Source organism: Coturnix japonica, chromosome Z (assembly GCF_001577835.2).
Source record: "Coturnix japonica isolate 7356 chromosome Z, Coturnix japonica 2.1, whole genome shotgun sequence".
Classification (NCBI taxonomy): Eukaryota; Metazoa; Chordata; class Aves; order Galliformes; family Phasianidae; genus Coturnix; species Coturnix japonica.
In genome coordinates, this window is record NC_029547.1 from 38855069 (window position 1) to 38867190 (window position 12122).

The 12122-nt window shown below is 40.1% G+C and overlaps 1 protein-coding gene across 8 annotated transcripts in view; it reads right to left on the reverse strand.

Annotated features, from left to right (window-relative positions):
- SHC3 (SHC adaptor protein 3) overlaps nucleotides 1-12122 on the reverse strand; it is a 63991-nt gene that overhangs the window by 27638 nt on the left and 24231 nt on the right. For all 8 annotated transcript variants that reach the window (XM_015849361.2, XM_015849364.2, XM_015849366.2 and 5 more), the window contains 3 exons: nucleotides 8046-8109; nucleotides 4068-4187; nucleotides 1164-1217 (listed from right to left, as the gene is read on the reverse strand). In XM_015849361.2, the coding sequence (XP_015704847.1) occupies nucleotides 1164-1217; nucleotides 4068-4187; nucleotides 8046-8109 (238 nt within the window). The remainder of the gene's footprint in view (nucleotides 1-1163; nucleotides 1218-4067; nucleotides 4188-8045; nucleotides 8110-12122) is intronic.

Here is a 12122-nt window from a genome sequence, read left to right on the forward strand (position 1 = left end):
TTAGATTTACCTCATATTATTTCTGAGTGGGGGTATGAAAGACTGGAGCCACCTACTTTTTATTTCTTCTAAAGCCTCTTCATACACAAGCTATGATGAAGCAGTAAGGACAAGAGGTGAGTGAATAAATTATAAGGTTCTCATCAAAAGGGTATGCTTCCAGAATCATCAGCTGGGCAGAAACTGATAAATTGCTCTCCTCAGGGCCTCCAAAATGTCAACAGGCAGCATCAAAGCCAAATGTCTTGTCTAGCAGCCCAGAAACAGACATCTGAAACAACTATGGATGAAAAATGTTTTACAGAGCCAGGGATCTACGTTAGTCACCCCTCTGCCCACTTCAGTAATAGTTAATTTACAGCATCCATTGCAATCTGTTGTATTTGAAAGTTGCTGTTAATCCATTTTTTATTCCCCAGATTATTATGATATGGTGTCCTTTTCCCTTCTTGAACTTAACTGAATTCAGCAGAGCTATTCAAAGATTGAAGTTTGCCCTTATGTTTACCAAGGGTAGTGAAATGAACAGAGGAAATACAACCAGTCTTCAACTTAATGGAGTGTAACTGAGAGAAATAATCTACAAAGCAGGCTGTAAGTCACCTTACCTGTACACTATGACAGATAAATTGTGTATGATAATATGACAAAGGAAAATGTAGATTTATACAATTAGTCTAAGCTCTCATATGCCTAAGGTTATGATAAAAGCACTGTCCTGTTTTACAGTTCTTACACTTCTTTGTAAATGAGAAATACTTTCAGAACACATTTAATATCCCTTTGGATGGGCCACTCATAAAGATAGGATAAAGCACAATGAGAGTTTGCCCTTCTAAAATGAATCAAATGCATAGGTGTATCTGAAAACTTTGCAAAATTACAAAGAAATATCTAGCTTTCCTGAAAGCCAGTCTTCAAACTTTGTGTAATGACTATTCCTGAAGGCAGTACTTCACACACTCTTCACTGTGTTCTTCAAGACAAGAAATAAAAAAAACATATACACTGCACATATACATATAAACACACACACATATATATACATGTATATTACTGCAAAGAAGACAAAATAAAGAATGTTCAGGATGAAAATTCACACAATACCCATTTGCCTATCCTGCTCAATATCTATGTGGGAGAAAGCTTAAATAAATGCTTACCGGATCACCTCCAGATGCAAAAGAGATAGATTGCATGTGGTGATTTGCTATGATCTGTATCAAAAGATCAAAAGAATAAAGTGCAAGTCAGTAAGATCTTTTTACAGTTTATCCCTTTTGGGGGGTGAAAATCTGAAACCAAGATTAAAATAAACTGTGTTATATCTACAAAGGGGTACATGTGTAACACAAGAATGTAAACAAACTCAAGGATGAATGTATTCATTCTGATGTTCTTTGGAACCTGGCAGGACACAGCAAAACTGTCAAATATTCTTAGAACTCCAGTAAATCCAGATTTGTCATACAGAGTCTGCATAAGATTTTTTCCTTCACTTTCTTTATCACAGATAGTGATGAATGGAGCAAAGTGTCCTTTTCATCAGAATACTTTCCTGCTGATGCCATGCTGGTGAAATCAATGACATCATGCCAACCTGCATATTAGCTCAAGTTTCTAACATTCATTTCAATAGCTCTGTATTGTTTTATGTTGCAAATATAATTGTTTGCCACATGCAAATAGGATTTTCAATCTAGCTGCAGTCTAGCATCATGGTCAAAATTTCAGGCATAATCAAGGGCTTTGAAATAACTAAATTCAATTTACTTATGTACAATTTGAACTAATAAGATATTTATCACTGAAGAGATTAATTGTAGTGAACCTCTAATTGTAGGATAACAGCTCCTCTGCATTGCTATCCTGAGATTTAACTTTCATCTTTTAATAATAAAATCATTTAAGAACCAAGAAAGAAAAGGTCATTTGAGAGAAAATTTATCTTGATCATTTTATTCATAGAATCCATACCAAAGTATTCATCTGTTTTAGGACAGGCCTCTTACTCAGTGCCTCAGACATTCGGATCCTTTGCTTGGAGAGGGAACCATAAACTTAAGAAAACAGTTTTTTTGTTTGTTTTGTTGTGGTTTTGTTTTTGTTTTTGGGGGGGTGTGGGAGAGGAAGAAAGAATCAATAAAAAACATTCTGTGATATCTTTATTCATCCTGAATTTTAAAGACCTGAACTAGCAACCATCCTTCCTTAAAAAGAAAACTTCACCAAGTCAGATAGAATCAACACAGAACTCAGTGCTTATTTCATATAAAGAGTATTACCTTTTTAACACTTCTCCTTTTCCACAGCAGCCTCAGAATATGTACTTAATTTTTAAGTTTTCAGTGCAGAACCACCAGTCTGTACTCAACGGTGAGGATTTCCATATCTTTTTTTTTCCATAAAAAGGAAATAATCTCAACAATGAAAATGAACGAATAGATATTTTCTGTGCCTTTAGCATTGTGCAAACAACTCATTCTACATCATAAAAAAGAAAAATTAAGACTGCCTCAAAAATATTTTTTGAATTTTAAGGAAATGGAAATGTAGAAGTGTCTACGTCCTTTTTTTTTTTTTTCCCCCTAAATTCCATAGCTAAACATTTTCATTTAGTTTGAGTCAGGGCTTTTCTTCCCCAATAGCAAAATATTGAAACAAGTGTCAAACAGTTGGTATCTTGCCCAAATTTAAATGAAGTAATTTGCTCCTCTTGGCACATTGTTTGGAAAGACCTCAGCCTATCCAAATCTGCACTTTAAACAAATAAAATGAAGCAAAAGAAAACAAAAAGGTTCCATATGCCTCTGCTTAATATGGTCACAACATTCTTGTGCAGGGACATAATCCACTGCTTGCTTGCCACCCAAGAGCCTGCAACATAATTTTTTCTTTCATTTGAGTTCCTCTGGGAAAAATAGGCTATTACAGATATCTGCAGCCATATTCCTGGGTGAAGCCTCCAAGGGCAGGGCTGCTGTGCCATGCTTATTTTCAAATCAAATGCTTGGCACAAAAATGACACAATAGCCAAATGGGATCTTTGAGAAACCAGATGTTTCCCAGGCTGGGAACATCCAGGACAAGAATGATGTGGGAGAAACATATACAGTTTTGTCAACTATTTTTTTGTTTTGTTTTGTTTTTCAGCTTACTGGTTATCACTTCATCACTCACAGAGAAAAACTGAAGCATCTGGGGGAGGATGTTTTTCAGGAACATAACATTTAATTGCATTTCTACTCTGATGCCAGCTGAAAACAAAGCCACTTTCAGGGCCCTTTTTTTGATAGACGTAATATATTATAAATAGATGAATATATAAATAAATCAAGTTCCTATGCTTCTGACTGTGGGCAACTATCCTCATGGAAACATTACTTTGTCTACTGCATAATAAGGCTCCAAAATACTGCAAGCAGCCATCAGTGCTCACTGTAGAAGATTACAATGCCTTTGAAAAGGAGGACAAGAAAATATAATCACTGAAAATATAATAATAAAAGCAGGGTGGTTTTTTTTTAACACACAGTGTACATATTCATTTTCTTCCATAGTCTTGAGGCTCCTAAGAACAGCAGAACAGCAGAAACATTCTTTTTTTTTCCCTCTGGATGTATCTGGGCATTTCACTGCACTGCAAAATCCCCTTGGCTATATTTTTAGCAGCACTTTAGAAACAGATTGCCCTTTAAGGCTCTAAATGGGAAGAATGAAAACAAAATTAGGGTTGCACATTCCATCCCTTAGTCACCTATTTCAGATGCATCCCTCTGAACACTTTGAATGCTTGTAATTGGGCCTAACAAGAACTCCTACAGCCAGTGAATGCCATTTCAAATTACAGGTCTCAAGAGCAAAACTTCAAGAATGGTAACAAGAAAATCAAATCCGTGATGAATATTCCAGCAAACTATGACTCCTAATATTATTTATATTTCCATTTATTTTTTTAACAACGTTGAGGAATAACACCTTGAACCAGTACTTTGGTAGACTACAAATAACTGCACACTAGGCTGTTTGCCAAAAATCTCACAAATTAATATGGTACTTATACTCACCTGTTTCATATCGGGAGTCATAAGATTTAAGCTTGCGGTAGAAATATTCAGCATTATGCTCATTCCTGCAAACTGAAGATTGCTCTTTCCCAAAATGTTGGACAGAACTTTGCTCGGTGGCTGTGAGGGGGAAAAACACATTTTTGTTGTTTTCTTGGGCAGCCTTTCTTGTAGATAGGGTTAGCACAAACAATAAAGGTTTCTAAAAAGTTGCTAGCCTTTGAAGATCATTTCATTGGAACAACTGTTTTCCTTTGGAGATAATATGTCATTTATACTATTGCTTCTAATAATGATAACAGGTTACGTAGGTATTGACACCTGATCAAAGTGTAACCAAAGAGGTTACCTTGGAGCAGTTACATAGTTCACAAAGTTTCCACCTCTGGCAGCTTGTACAGATGCCTTGTCTGAGTAGATGCAGCCAGAAAAGCAGGCTGCCCACAAACAGCAGACCAAACCATGCACTCACTGCAGATACACAGCTGCATATGCATGTTGGTAATGTCGTTATGAAAGCAGAGCTGTGACTGAAGGCAGTGTTCCTCTGCCACTGTATTTGTGACACAGTGCCTGCAAGGCTGGTAAGCTCTGTGTCTACCAGACTGGCCAATTTTGTACTCTTCCTTAAAGCTTAAATTCATTGTAAACTTTTTCCTTTCTGTTTGATTGATTAAAAACACACTGACTACATATTACTTGCATGCAACATTTGTGCTTCACTGGTTTTAATTTATGATGTTACAGAAAGAGTGTTTTCAGAAGCTTTTTAAAACAACCTCTTTCAGCTATTCTTATTTCTTTTTTAAACCCTTCCCATCTAATGCCTGAGGATCCCCACTTAATGGTACCACTGTTCTCAAAAAGCCTCCTTAGCCAAACTGGTAACCAGTAGAGGCAAAATCTTGGAAGTTATACCCTGACAACAGATAACTTGTCTTTAACACTTTGCTGATATTCTGTTGCTGGGCAAAATTTCTTCTCAACCAGTAGATTTATTTTAAGATCTGTACTTCTTTTCCATAGCTGATAAGTGACACTACTTCTAAATACAGTCATACAGCAAGGTGTCTCACTAGGCAACAAAGATTGTTATATTTTGCATGACAGAACATACAGAACATTTTCAAAAAAGGCATTTTCCTCTTTGCCTTCATTTTTTTGTTTTGTTTTGTTTTGTTTTGTTTTGTTTTGTTTTGTTTTGTTTTGCTTTGCTTTGCTTTGCTTTTTAAGTCTGGAGAATCTAAAACTGACAGTGACATAAATTTCCTGGAGAAGAAAAGAAAATCACAACTTCAATTCTGTGACTGTTTCCAATTATGCTTTCAAAGATGTGGTTCCATTGCCTTATTTTGGGAATATTCCCCATTGCAGAAGCAGAACTGCAGTCTCCCTGTTCTGCTGGGACTGCACACACAGCCAGGCAGTGGCAAGCAAGCATACCTCACCTTCACCTGCCTGTTCTTCTGCATCCAAAAACACACACAAGTGCTACAATTAATTTCATTCATGACTCTCTCCCTGAGGCTTAGTGTTAAATCCCAGCTTAGCTCATGGGCATGTATAAGACCATAAGGTGGTGCAGGGGACAAGCCAAGGCTTCCTCCATTCATTTCTTTGCAGATCCTAATTCCTACTACATGAATAAGAACAAAAGTATAGTAATCAGTGTGCTAGGCCAATGCTGCTCAGGGAAGAGCACTGAATCAGGAAATAGCTGGGCACATTCTTTTGATTTCCAGAAACAAGCAATTTCCAAATATCACCAGTCACAGTTTCTGATGCAAGCCAGGATGCCGTTGGCCTACTTGGCCACCTTGACACACCACTGGCTCATGTTCAGCCCAGTATCAATCAATACTCCCAGGTCCATTTCCTCTACACAGTCTTCCAGCCACTCTGCCCCAAGTGTGTAGTGCTGCCTGGCGTTGTTGTGGCCAAAGTGCAGGATGTGGCATTTGGTCTTGTTGAACCTCATCCCATTGGCTTCAGCCAAGCAATCCAGCCTGTCCAGATCCCTCTGCAGGGCCTCAATACCACCAGGCATATCCACAATTCCAGCCAACATGGTGGCGTCTGCAAACTTACTCAGGGGGCACTCAATGCCCTCATCCAGGTCATCAATAAAGATACTGGAGAGGACAGGTCTCAGCACCGACCCCTGGGGAACACCACTCGTGACCGGTCACCAGTTGGATTTAGCTCCATTCACCACCACTCTCTGGGCCCAGCCCTCCAGCCAGTTCCTTACCCAGCCAAGGGTGTACCTGTCCAAGCCATGGGCTGCCAGCTTCTTCAGGAGAATACTGTGGGAGACAGTGTCAAAGGCTTTGCTGAAGTCTAGGTAGACTACATCAACAGCCTTTCCCTTGTCCACCAGACAGGTTGCTAGATCATAGAAGGAGATCAGGTTGGTCAAGCAGGACCTGCCTGTCATTAACCCGTGCTGGTTGGGTCTGATCCCCCCTGCTGTTCTGCACTCACTGCATGATCTCCCTCAAGCCAATCTGTTCCATAACCTTCCTTGGCACAGTGGACAGGCTAACAGGCCTATAGTTCCACGGGTCTTCCTTACATCCCTTCTTGTAGATGGGAGTCATACTGGCAAGCCTGCAGTCTTCTGGGACCTCACCAGTCAACAAGGAGAGCTGATAGATGATATAAAGCAGCTCAGCTATCTCACCAACTCCCTCAGCACTCTCGGGTGAATCTCATCCAGCCCCATGGACTTGTGGCAGTCCAGTTGGAGCAGTAGGTCTCTGACTGTTTCCTCCTGAATCGTCAGGGGTTTTGTCTGCTCCCCAGCTGAGACTACCAGGTCAGAGAGTGGAGTACCCTGAGGATAACTGGTCTGATCTTTAAAGACAGATGTAAAGAAGGCATTCAGAACTTCTGCCTTTTCCTTATCCTCAGTAGTCATATTCCCAGCCTCATCCAGTAAACAGTGGAGACTGTCCTTAGTGCTCCTCTTACTGTTGATGCATTTGGAAAAGAGTTTCTTGTTCCTTTTTACCCCAGTGGCCAAGCTGACTTCAAGGTGGGCTTTTGCCTTTCTGATTTTCCCTCTACACATCTTAACAATTTCTTTATATTCATTCTGAGTTGCCTGTCCCTCTTTCCACAGGCAGTAGATGCTCTTTTTCTCCTGGAGCCTCAAGAATATTTCCTTGTTCATCCACACCTGTCTTCTTCCCTGCCAGCTCATTCTCTGCTTCTGCGCCTTTAAGACCTTCTTCTTGAAGAACGACCAGTCTTGGGACCCTTTACTCTCTAAGACTGAATCCCAGGGGACTCCACCTACTAGATCTTCTGAACAATTCCAAGTCCACCCTCTGGAAGTCTGAAGTAGCAGCTTTGCTGCTCCCCCTTCAAGCTCCCCCAGGAACTGAGAACTCTACCATTTTTTTGGTCACTCTGTCCGAGACAGCCCCAGACCTCCACATCTCCTCCCAGACCTTCTCTGTTTGTGAACAACAGGTCTAGTGGGGCAGCTCCTCTTGTAGGCTCTCTCACCAGCTGCATCAGTAAATTATCTTCCACACACTCCAGAAACCTCCTAGACTACTTCTTCTGTGCTGTGTTGTATTCTGAGCATATATCAGAAAAGCTGAAATCCCCCATGAGGACAAGGGCTGGTGAACAAACAGCTTCTGCCCGCTGCTCATAGAACACCTCATCTGTCTCTTTATCCTGGTTCGGCAGCCTATAGGAAACACCCACCAAGATGTCTGCCTTGTCGGCCCTTCCCCTAATCTTTATGCATAGGGTTTCACCTTATCATCCCCAGCCACAAGCTCAGTAACATCAAAGTACTCTCTAACATAGAGAGCCACGCTGCCACTCCTCCTTCCTTGCCTTTAAATAGTTAATGATCTGCAATTCTCAAAGCTGCTCTAAGTCTCCTGCCTGCTGTGGCTGTTCTCCTTGGTGTTGAACTAAGAAAATACAGTGAACTTCAGTACAAGAAGGGAAAAATACCTTTCGTTTCTTGAAGGCTCCTTTGGCAGCAGGCACAGCTTCACAAACACGACTGATAGCTTCCCTGAAGAGACAGAAAAAATGTTTATGGCAAATGAACATGTGGGTTTTTCTTCACTGTGCTTTTGAAATGCACTGGAAGAGAAAAGAGAGTATCTCTGCTCACATGTGAGGACAGTTAGCAAGTCACTGAGCTCTCCTCACCAATAACGCAGTCAGTATTCAGAATAAAGCAAAAGGCAGCGAACAGCCAGCATTAATGCAAGGAAGAACACTTTGTGAACTGCAAAGGATAAAAGTGTTTTCTCACACTATTAAAAAGACCTTTCATTGCTTTAGAATATTTATTTTAATACTTTATTCCATTTCTCATAAGGGTATTAAGCCATGAGGAATCAGAACACAATACATGCACTTGATTACGTTACTTTACACCTTTATTTTAGTACTCTTACTTTCCTGTAAAGCAAGGGTTAGTAGCAATTATTTATCGCTGTACACACTTTTTCAGACATAGCAAAACCACCTTTTTGGCATTAGATAATATCAGAAACCTTCAACATTCTTGGTAATTTGCACGGTGTATAAAGTATGTTTTGACACAATTCTAATTGATGTGTTCAGCATATCTAAGTAATTTATTTGTGACTCTATTTTTTCTATTGCAAACAAAACTAGTGCCCTGAACTTTTTTCCTTAGTTTTCTTCCCATGAAAGCAAATCATGTTGAAAACGAATTTGAATGAAAAGAGTAACCATGTACTAATAATCGTTTTTCAAACTGTACTGCAACAACAAATCTTTTATATACTTTCAGTACTTAACAACTGATTACAAAACAGGGCTTGGAAAATCAACCCTATGAGGAGTGGCTGAGGGAACTGGGGCTGTTTAGTCTGGGGAAAAGGAGGCTGAGGGGAGACCTTATCGCTCTCTTCCAGTATCTGAAAGGAGCTTACAGTGAGAGCAAAGCAAGTCTCTTATCACTGGTGTCAAATGACAGGATGAGGGGAAATGGTCTCAAGTTGCACCAAGGTAAGTTTAGATTGGATGTCAGGAAGCACTTCTTTAGGGTTGATTTTCGAAGCCCTTTGCCCACCTTTTTGCCTTTCTTTGGACCTGCTCCAGCACCTCAATTTCCTTTCTATATTGAGGTGCCCAAAACTGAAGACAGTACTCGAGGTGAGGTCTCACCAATGTACAGAGTACAGGGGCGGGATGACTTCCCTGCTCCTGCTCACATTAGCAAACTGGAGTAACCTCTGAAAATTTAAACTCACAATTATGCCGAATGTATGTTACCAGCAGGTGATACCAAAAAGGCTGCTGAGAATTTAATAATATATAAGCAAATGAGCATTATTTTGTTCTTGATAATCTTGATCCAAAATCTTGGGTACCTTTCAAAGAGGAAAGCTCTCAAAATAGTTTGCAGCTTTGGGGAACATAAAGTAGAGCCATAAAAAACCTTGATTCTGAATGCATACTTACAAAAACCTTTCCTTTTGCACAACCCCCCATATGTTAAGAATAGAATCAAAAAACAAACAAACAAACAAACAAAAAGAAAGGAAAAAAAAAAGAAAAAGAAAGAAAAAATAAAAGAGAGAAAGATGTACTTGGAGGCTTAAACTGTTTGATAGGTCCAATCTTTTCCCTTCTTTCATGAGCTCCAGGTCTTCTTCCATTCAGCCTGGTCTCTAGCTGTTTAGTTGTCAGGGAGATTGACAGGATCTGATCCATGATCACAATAACCTTCAGACCAGGTCCAACCTCAGGTCATTTATTACAGCATTCTCTCAAAAAGCAGCCTTACCAGACATTTCAAAGGAAGGCACAGTAAACCTTACAAAAATAAAATGAAAAAAATTGGTCTGAAGAATATTTTTGTTTACTCCTAATTGGTTTAACATCTAAAACAGGACTTGGACATAAAAAAGAAGTCTTTGAAGATATCTATTAGAATACAAACATTCCAACATTGTATTTTTATGCAAACATGCAATCTTATAAGATTTATGAAATTTTATAAATATACCATATGTATCTGCCTAAAATGTCTGCCCGATGTTAATGAACTGTCTGGCATGACAACACGTTACATAAAAGGCATAAATTTCTCTGTGTAATCAGACCACTTGGTGCCACCAACAGAATCTGAAAGAATGTTAAGACGCTCTGCTATAACTACAACTGCTTCCTTGAATGTTTAGCTTCAGATTCTCCAGCTTTCCAGTCCTCTGAGATGCTCTTTTCTTTCTCATGAAGGCAAGTGGAGGGGAAGAGCTCAATTAATTAGTCTCACTCAGGCTTTGCATTGCCATGACATGTATTAGTCAAACGAATCCAAAAACCTGTTAACATTCTTCCTCACAAGTAACACATCAAAATGAAAGATCTCTATTAGGCATAGAACCCCTTCTATTCTAGTCTGCTTCTGTTCACAGCTAAACAAGAAAATGTAAATTATTCCTTGACACATTCAGCCACTTCAACTATCACTGCCTCACTTAATGGCCTGTTGCCTGAATTATAAGGGTGACTCCAGCCACCTCCAGGAGCTGTACTTCCTGGTAAAGCAGCAGAGACCAGCAGCTTTCCTTCCCAGAGCTCTGGCCCCAAGGTAAGTGTGCCCATGGAAAGTAAACCAGTGATGTTCCCAGCCCTGCCCTGTGGAGCCACATGCCTGGGGTGCTGTGCTCTGTGTTTCCCTGTAAACCAGTCCCTCACTACTGCCCCACACCCAGAGCCCACACAGCAGAAAGCAGGGGCAGGTGAAATACACCTTCTACACCTGAGGGCTTGATATTGAGAAAGCTGAGCTCAGAACTCTCTGAAGATGACACAATGAAGATGGTACCTACTGTCATCCAAAATCTGAGAAGGAAACTCTCTAACTCATATGTCATGTTAGAAAGTGGGCATTCCTTTATTCCTCATGATGCACATCGGGTGACTTGACAAGCATGCCCACGCTCTCAGAGTTCAGGTTCTACATTTATACAGTTAAGACATACATTTGCAGTACTTTGGCATACATATTCACTCTTTTTCAAGGTCTCATAGATATGTGCTAATGTCCCTTTGGGCATGCTCAGTGGTGGGTCAAGTGCCCACCTACTTCTTGCCTTTTTTCACAATCAGCTTAATCACCAAACCCTTTGACTCACTTTCATTCACTTTTCCCAAGTTTGGAGGATTTCCATTGCTTATTAGGCCACAGTGAACCACTTTTTTTTAAAAACAGCGAATGTCAGAATGTCATGACAGGCTGAGGGAGTTGGGCTTGTTCAGCCTAGAGAAGAGAAGGTTGCGGGGTGACCTCATTGCAGTCTTTCAATACCTGAAGGGAACTTACACCCAGGAGGGGAGTAAACTCTTAGAAAGGGCTGAAAATAGCAGGACACGGGGAAATGGTTTTAAGTTGAAAGAGGGAAGATTTAGGTTGGATGTTAGGGGGAAGTTCTTCACTAGGAGAGTGGTTAGGCCCTGGAACAGGCTGCCCAAGGAGGTTGTGGATGCCCCGTCCTTGGAGGTGTTCAAGACCAGGTTGGATGGGGCCCTGGGCAAACTGATCTAGTAAATGTGTATGTTTGGTAGCCCTGCAAGGCAGGGGGGTTGGAACTACATGATCCTTGAGGTCCCTTCCAACCCGGGTCATTCTGTGATAAGACCTGAGGAAAATGTCCCTGCATGTTTTGAGGGAAAAGATAAAAGTATTCTATTTTGACTCCAGTACTTCTCATAAGGCAAAACCATTGAGGCAGAAGATAAAAGTATTCTATTATGTCTCCAGTGCAAAATTATTGAGGAAAAAACAAGACTGTTTACCCACTAAAGCCGAAATGGGAAGTTTTAGACTAATGACTTATGGATTCCTTTTGCTAAACTATTATATTGGTACTTAAACCAATGTACTAATGTACTAATCCCTATTGCTAAGCAAACCAACTTATATTACTATCCATGCTCTGAAAACACAGTGGAAATATCTTCCTTTCCAATGTCTTCAGACATTTTTCACTGATGTCTGCTGATTTCGAATTTCTAAAAGAATGCAATTATATTTGAAGGAAA